At 33.4% G+C, this 8,793-nt stretch overlaps 1 protein-coding gene across 3 annotated transcripts in view; it reads left to right on the top strand.

The window, feature by feature from the left end:
* Positions 1 to 4,890: 4,890 nt before the first annotated feature.
* The window catches only part of LOC142338423 (neuronal acetylcholine receptor subunit beta-3-like), a 32,785-nt gene continuing 28,882 nt past the window's right edge, over positions 4,891 to 8,793 (top strand). For 2 of the 3 annotated variants that reach the window (XM_075388181.1, XM_075388178.1), the window contains exon 1: positions 7,715 to 8,440. In XM_075388181.1, coding sequence (XP_075244296.1) covers positions 8,083 to 8,440 — 358 coding nt within the window. In that variant the 5' untranslated portion in view covers positions 7,715 to 8,082. Of the gene's footprint in view, positions 4,924 to 7,714; positions 8,441 to 8,793 lie in introns of those variants that run through there. The other variant, XM_075388180.1, reaches the window with a different exon arrangement.

Raw genomic sequence — 8,793 nt, 5'->3', positions numbered from 1 at the left:
TGCAGGCCTTAAACTTCTTAATCCACTGCGCCAACTGTCAGATACTTCTTTGATATTTCTTGTGAATTTAAACCAGATTGAGTAAACATTGGAAAGCAAATGCGGTGAACTTTTGTAAGAAATGCGGTGAATTTAGCGGTGAATGTTTGGAAGAAATGCGGTGAAATGTGGTGAATTATTTTTTTCACCGCATTCACCGCTTTCACCGCGTTTCTTACATTAATTTGCCATAAAACTAGATGCGGTGATTTTTTGTAAGAAAGGTGGTGAATTTTGCGGTGAATTTTTGTAGGAAATGCGGTGAAATGAGGTGAAATATTTATTTTCAGCGTATTCACCGCAATCACCGCATTTCTTACAAAAACTTACCCAAAAACCTCGACCCGGATATCTTTGTGATTCTGTGACAAAGGAAAACATCTATGTATCTTGATGTTTGTGCAAAACTATCAAACTCAGCTCTAGAAATTGTTTGAATTAAGAAACTCAATTTTTGATAGTTGAGGGGAACATCTGCAAGTTCTGAACTTTTTTCTAAAGGCGTGCAGCTCGACTCTAATCAACCCTGCTGAGATTGTTTCGAGAAATGTTTTCTCGCAGTAATGTGCAAGCAACCTCAAGAGTCCATATAAGAACCTCGGTCCTGCGAAAATCTTGTGAATTGAAGCTCACTAAATTGAGGCTGAGCTCTGACTTGTTTGTTTAAGAGTTGCCTATGATTTCTGGTTCCAATTGTTCTAACTGATTTTTTTCGGCAGATCACGAAAGCTCTTAGACTTTCTTTGTTTAGTTTAGGGATTGAACAATGTTCCGAAAACTTTTGTTTCTGGGTCTCATTTCTTCTTTCGAAATGTTGACAGTAGTTTACAGATGATATTGATATCTCATTTTTTAAATTTCGTACTCATAGATCACTTAATTCCTTGTGTTTCATACAAAAAAATACAGAAGTGGTCGCAAAGTTTACCTTCTGTATCTTCAATTACCTGTAGATATATAAAAGAAGCGTTAAGAATCAAAGGGGATCATCTGTTTCCATCAGAACATGACTAATTGGACATTAATTAATCTAGTGAGAATGCTTTTTTTTTATCTTGTAATGAATTTCGCCCCGATAGAGCTTGGGAAGAAGTGTCCCCGAGTTACGAGTTTAAATTATTCATGCCATATATATATATATAGAACAAATTCTGTTTTTTAAGCTGTTTGTTTGGTACGCTCAATACACGTTACCTTAAAATTGTTCAAACCATAGCACTAAATAACAGAAGCTGCCATTAAAAAAATTTAACTGAATTTAGTTAAAGTTATAGTTGCTGAAGAATAGAAATTTAAGCTTGAGCTGTTGGTTGATATTGCAAAAATTTTTACATTTAGGATTTGTAATTGATGACCAATCATATCATTTGTTCTATTTTCGCACATAATGTTACGGCCCCTCTCAACCACTATTTAGAATTAATTGTCAATCAAATGAGGAAGCAATAGGTATTTCCGTTTAAAAATAGCTTTAAACTGAAGCCAATGAACAAAATGACTAATGCCTCATTAGAAGGTCGAGGATACCTGCACTAAAAGAGATTGAGAAACGAGACAAACAAAAAAATAAAAACAACAAGCCTTAAAAAGGAGCAAAATTTAATATGTACCTTTTTTGAAAGAAAAGAACGTAATAACAAAGTCAAAAGAGAGCAACAGACAAAAACTATAACATGCAAATGGACTTGCATTTCACCAGAAAAAATACAGGAGTTGTCTGTTTCGAGTACAAAAAAACGTGTAGACAAATAGAAAAAAGGAAGGCAAGAATACGTTTATATCTTTTGAAATTTTCCAATTTCAAGTTCATGCGAGCCCCAGCTATCAATCGAAAGTATTAAATAGCTTCATTTCTGCAATCATAGGAAGCCAATGAGACCTGTTATTACTCAGAAGGTCATGCGACTACAAAAAGAACAAATAGAGACAAAAATCAAAAAGTGAATTGACATTTGAGAGAAAACAGTGCGGAATTTTAAAATACAATCATAGCACTAAAAATCATTAATCAAAAACGACGTTTTTCAACGTCGTTAATGTGATATGCGGCTTGTTATTACTGCGATAATTAGACATGACAGTAATGAAGAACCTCCAAACTTGAAAAATGAAAACTCGTAGTACACGAGCCAAACAAAATCTATATTTAAATAAAAAAGAGCAAATTAGAAAACACTGTAAAAGTTGAAAGATTAAGCGACACTTTTTTAACCTGAACTATCCCAAAGTTTTACAGACATAAGATGAAAAAGGGCAAATCTCAAAAACTTAATATTTCTTATGAAGACAATTTTTAAAAACCGTAAAACATACAACCAAAGAGAGAAAATATGCACAAAAATTATTTTTTAATGCCTAAGAAGTCAATTGAAAATCTAATCACTGAGACTAGGTGAATTAACTAAAAAAGATCGAATACGCATTCAGAACTCAAAATTTAGCGAAAAATTTTATGCCCAGTTTAGTGGATTGCATTATAATTTATATGAGAAGCTTATGGTAACATTTGGCTTCAACATAGAGTTTATGTTGAAGCCAAATGTTACCATAAGCTTCTCATATAAATTATAATGCAATCCAATAAACTGGGTTGATCAGTAACTGAGCTTTAATTTGAAATCATTCTGGACTGCAAATAAGGTAAAGGAAACAAAAAATCAATCTAAACAAGCAAAATTCAACAAAAAATAAATCGATTTTTACTACAGAAAATCCATTCGATATCAACTGGAAGCGTTAGCAGTTTCGTTATCTGTTCCTAAGGTAGCGTTTTCCAGTTATGATTAAACAGAATCAACTATAAGAATAAAGAGAACAAGGAATACGTGTAAAATTCAAAAATTCATTTAAAATTTGCCAAATAAAACTTTGTCTGAGTCATAAAATCTCGGAGCTTTACTCAGAAAGCACAATACTGCTTCATTGGGTCTTCTTTGAACTATTATAAAGGAAATCAGAGTTGTTTGTTGTTGGAACAAAAAACAAAAAGAACAAAGTTGATAGCGCAAAAATATAATCCGAGTAATTTTTCCTGGCAAAAAAATGAACAATGAGATTTAATCGAGCTTTGATATCACTGCGCGGCTGTTAGAAAAAGTATCAATTCAAATTTTTTTGCGTGTTAGTTCTGTTGGCTAGAGCTTTTTATGATTCAAAAATGAATGATGCAGTTTTGACAAAAATCGATTGAAGTTAGCGTAATATCGCCAAATGGTTGTTTCCAGAACACTTTCTTACAATTCGGAAATGAAAGTTTTCATCTAGGCAAACGATGATCATTACAGCATTTTTGTCCGTTCTGTTGCTCAATTGGGACAAGTGGGCTAAGGAAACAAATTTAATGGGTAATTTTCCTAGAAGAATTTTCAAAATGCTGAAATTTTAAAGATTTAGCCATAGGAGTGGGTTCAGGCCATTCAACAATTTTCGTTTATTTTCAAAGTTAGACGAATTACACTTTCCTTAACAATTTTATCAAATATTTTAGCAACACTGATTGTAATCTCAGCAAAAGTAACAAAGATTGTGAACAAAACAATGGAAAAGCGCCTACCGTTCACAAAACTACCGCCGTAATTCGTTATAGAACGTGAAATTTTGAAAAATTCTTTTTAATTTGTTATTCTACGCGCAAAAACCATACTAATGATACCACTCACTGTTCTGTACGAAAGATATATTGATCGGGGAATATTGACTGAACAAAAAAACCAGCGAGCTTTTAGTTCCTCCACCCTCTAAAGTGGGTCGGAACATTTAGAGATCAATTATTTTATTTTTTGTTCAAGAAAATAAGCTGATTTTAGCTGTGTAATAATGAAATCATACGAACGAATCTCAGCAAGCCCATATTGTTTACCATTAAGTCCATTTGAATTTCTTTCAAAAGTTGTTATTTTTTATTATAAAGATATTGCAAAAGACTTTTTTCTCTTTTGAGTGCTATGAAAGTTGGAGCTGCCTCTTTACTTTTAATGATCAATTTCTTAACGGATAAAGACATGGTGGCCTATAAGCATTGATGATTACTGATGTTTCAATTTTTTTGGTAAAAAGCATGGAAAATGCCAATTAAAGAAATCATACCTCCCTCGAAAACAAAGCAAAACAGTGATATTTTTCCTCCCATTTGGAAGTGTCAGAAAGTTGCCAAAATCCCCCAACAATGTCTTTATTATACAGTGATACATCTTTGTGCGTTATTCTGCCACCCTAGAATTAACTTGAAAATTCCAATTATCTTATATTTCAAACATACACGGTTTGGCTGTCTGATTTCCTCGATTATCGAAGTTCAGTCATATGGTTTATACTGGTCTGCTGCTGACAGAAAAACTATTTTTTAGTATTTTGTATTGGACAAGAAGCAAACAGTCGTTTGACAGAGGGATAAGGAAAATTTGCCGGATGCTTTTTAATTGAAAACTAACACTCGATACACTACTTGACACAAATATAAATAGGCACGTTTCTTATTATAACTTTTATTTATTCTGACTGTTTTGAAAAAAAATGCGGTTATCGGGCAGTCTTCATATACTTTTCATTTATTTTTTATTTTTAGTTAAGTCATTTTACACTTTTTTAACGAAAGATTTCCAAATTGCGTCATATAGCTTAGCTGACATCAATTACTGAGAGGAAAAAAAACTTTTTTGCTTGATTCCCAATAACCCATGTGTTCATTTTGAGTGATTGTTCATATCATAAAAATAAGCAATCTGCTGACCTACAGACCTGATCGCGGGTTAGATAACGTTGTTCATGATTATACACACCTCATATATTTTAATGACGATCGGTTCCACTGAACCTTTTGGTATTACGGTTAATATACCGCCTGATATTGCTCACTTTCTTCCTTTCAGCATTTAGCGTCACTATGTAATTATTTCAAAACAAATGAATCGATGAGCGATAAAAGGGCAGTTTCAATTAAACAAACTAAACTTGCAGACAATTTTTAAAATAAAAGTAAAGGCAGTTCCAAAACGCCTCAATTTGATCTCCTTAGAGGAAAGTATGAAAGTCAAGTTCAATTTTAACACAAAATTTACACCGCACGTCAGAAAACCTTCCAAAATTGACAATCCGCCCTACAAAAATAGGGTTGCTTTTTTCCAAAACGTTTTTTAAACTGATTTTTTAACCACTCTTTTAAAAACAAGTTTCCTTTTCAGACACTTATTTAAGACTTCTGTGCCTGGGACTGATTTGTCTGCTTTTAAGCACAATTTTGGTTGCAACCGCTTCGTCTGTGAAAAATTTGATATTTGCACTTGTTTTGTCTAGAACTTTTTGACTGGGATTGTTTTGTCGGGACACATTGAAATTCAAACTTTGTCAAACAAACCAAGGATTTCAAATTAGATCTTTAAACAGATTCAATCTAATTTCTATAACAGGGAGGAAATTTTTGCAACCACGTAAAAAGACCCAAAAACAAATAGGTCTATAAGCCCAGTAAAAAATTTTGGGAGCCATTTTTAAACCGTATAATTTTAAACTAAGTGACAACAGAAAAAAAACCAAAAAAATTGTCATAAATGTTAAATCAGAAAATCTATGGCACTTGTTTTTACCAGGGCTCTGTCATGGAGCAACCCAAAGGACGACAAAAAGGCAACTGATGATTTTTTACATCATTTATGATACTTTTTGAAAGCTGGCGGTGGCCAAAAATAATCAATTAGGAACAAATCATTAACTGGATTCATAATTCTCTCTTCAGTGAGCCAATGAAACTTGTCTTTAGTCGAAGGTACAAATGATAGGTTTATCAAAACGACCACAAAAACATTCAAAACCAAAATAATCCATGAGATTTTTTAAGAAACAAATAGGGTCAGCGTTAGATTTCATTTGAATTTAATTAAGACGTTTCTATTTGCCATTAGACCCGTTATAAAAAAATGTTAAAAATATATTACTAAAAAGCAACTACAAGAGTCACAATTGCCTCATGAGAGAATAAACAAGATTATATACATTTAATGAATGGGTTTGCTAGATAGGAGAAGAAAAGAAAGAAAAAATTGGGAGTTAAAGAAACTAATATTTTTATGCACAATTTTTGTCAGAACTGTTAAAAACAATATATATATATATATATATATATATATATATATATATATATATAAATCAGAAGTAAAACATTGAGTCCTATGTGAATCATCGAAGGCAAGAGAGTCAACAAAACCATAGGCAAAACCCAAAGAATTACTGGTATTTTCAAAATTATTTTATTTTTTAAATATAAATTCAAACCATAAATTTCCATCAGGTATGCTTTATTAGAGATCAACTGGGACCAATCAATACTTAAACTAAAAAGCAAGACAGTAAGTTAAAAATTGGGCAAAACGTAAAGATTCACAAATTTATAAGAAGACAGATAAGATATCATATAACCACTCAGCTGCTCCTTAAGGCGTTCAAAATTTTGAACCACAACACATTAGAACCCATGAAACACCTCTGTACGCATTTGTGAAATTTTTAACGAAAACCGAAAACTCATTTAAACACTGCCATCACAATTTCAAAGCAGTTTTAACGTTTTTTTACTTGTTATTTGTTTTCACTACGTTTAGTGCATCATAACTCTAATTGACAAAAAGTAGGCAAAGAGGTGGCGGTCAAGCAAGCCGATAGGAAAGCAAGTCGATTTTGGAAATTGAGGACAAATAAGATTTGGGATACCCTTAGTTTAAGTTGACCCTGGTGGGCCAATGAGCGCTTTTCGCACGCGTCCTGGCTTTGCCGCGATAACCGGCACGCAATTTTTGGATTACATCCCACAGCGAATGAGAGGCATGGATATGGACAGCGGTCCACTGAGGCCCGTACCCACTGGATGTCTAAAAAATGGCGTAATTTGTTTCTTTGGTGCAATGGAATACATTATGCACTATAATACTATGCGCAGTGTAGATTGTAACGGTTAACAATGTATTATTTCTGATAGATTACATAACTAATACATAACGTTTGGCTTGTTTTTATGTCGACGTACTTTTACCTCGGCTTATTTTGCGTTCACCAGGGGAGGAAGTGAAAACAGTTCTGAAAAAGAGCCACCCCATTATAAGACAAACTAAGCATAATTAGTAAAAGGTACGACTAACGGTCTGATTCGGATTCAGTCATGACACTTTTCGAAGGCAACTGATCATCGAGAAGTAAAGTGGGTTCACTGCCAGATTTTTAGTCCAAAACTTGTTCAAATTAGAGTACATATTTTTGTTATTCTTGGCTAGTGTCTTCACCCCTAGAATCTATTTTAACCCTACTTTCAGTACCTTCAGTGATCAAAATGAAAGTTTATAAGACAGTCTGAACAAACTAAAACTAGTTGTTTTAATCTATAATAAGCAGTGTATATATGTTTTTAAGAGCTTCAGATAACTTCAATGGTTTTAAAGCACTTTTCGCTTTGTGAAGTTATTGGATTTATCTCTGAATCTTTTTATACGGCGCGTTTACTGCGCCATTATTAAACCCTACTCAGCGTAATAATTGTTTTATTTTATGTTTATTCATTGGCGAACTCGTCCGTTTCTGACTGAAGTTTTCGGAGCAAAAAAATGAGCTTTTAATTTAATCTCACGTCACTTCATATCATTAACAATTTGTAAGCCTCTATTGATTCACTGCTAGAATGGTTATTGTTTAATCGAGTTTAATTATCTATAAAAACTTTTCAAACCTTGTTCATCTGTTTTGAAAGCGCCTGTGAAAATACAGTCCATTCAACATTGAATCGATATTAAAAAAGAACAAAGTTTTGAAGAACCACTGAATTGCCAAAGTTATTAACGAATTGAGCCTCTTAAATTTTGATCACTGTTTTGGAATTTATAGCCGGCCATTTGATCTATCTGTCATCCAGAAAATTACTTTCTTAAGAAGAAAATTAATTTATCAGAAAATTACTTTTCTATCTGAACGGTGTTATTTGTTTCAAGAAAAAACAACTGCATTAAGAGTTGATTTAGTCATTCAACTTTAGAGCACTTGTGAAAATTTATCAGCCGCAAAAGTATGTTACGATTCTTACTAATTTCATTGTTAATATCCTCCACCACTAATTGCAAATATAATCGGGGGCCCACAATTTATAATTTAACAAACGGCGTAGAGCACGAGAAAAGGTTAATTGAAAAACTAAAGAGTTCATTGCCAAAGTACACACCCCCGGCAGATCTGCTTGACAATACAGTTTATATTTTCATGGATTTGTATCAGTTATTAGATGTTAATGAGAAAGACGGGTTAATAACTGTCAAGTTATGGTTGTATTACTACTACCACAGTGAGTCAGCCAGGTGGAATGTGTCGGACTTTGGAGGAATTCAGTCTGTTTTAGTGCCAAAGAACACATTTTGGACTGCCGATATTGGTTAGTGAATAAATCTAGAGTTTCGGATCTTGTCCGTTTGCGACCCCCCCCCCCCCCCAGTACGTTAAGCATCCCCAGTTACAGAGCGCGTTTCATTACATAGTATTTTATTATGTAAAAATATGGCACGTGCTTCAGGGCCGAAAATAATATGCATCCACTAAGTTGGGGAGGGGGGCACAAACGGAAGAGATCCAAAGTTTCTTTATATTTTTAAAGTAGCTGTTAAACGAGGAAGCTAAGTGATCTTCGTCTGCAATTCAAACTTTGTATGCTCTACGCACGAAATCCATCGCAAAGAAAACAACTGGGCGACAAAAAAAACTACAAAACGCTTTCGGACAGTTTGGGTT

Source organism: Convolutriloba macropyga, chromosome 4 (assembly GCF_964194025.1).
Source record: "Convolutriloba macropyga chromosome 4, txConMacr16.3, whole genome shotgun sequence".
Taxonomy (NCBI): Eukaryota; Metazoa; Xenacoelomorpha; order Acoela; family Convolutidae; genus Convolutriloba; species Convolutriloba macropyga.
The sequence above is the reverse complement of the archived record's forward strand: the minus strand, read 5'-3'. Positions and strand labels throughout refer to the sequence as shown.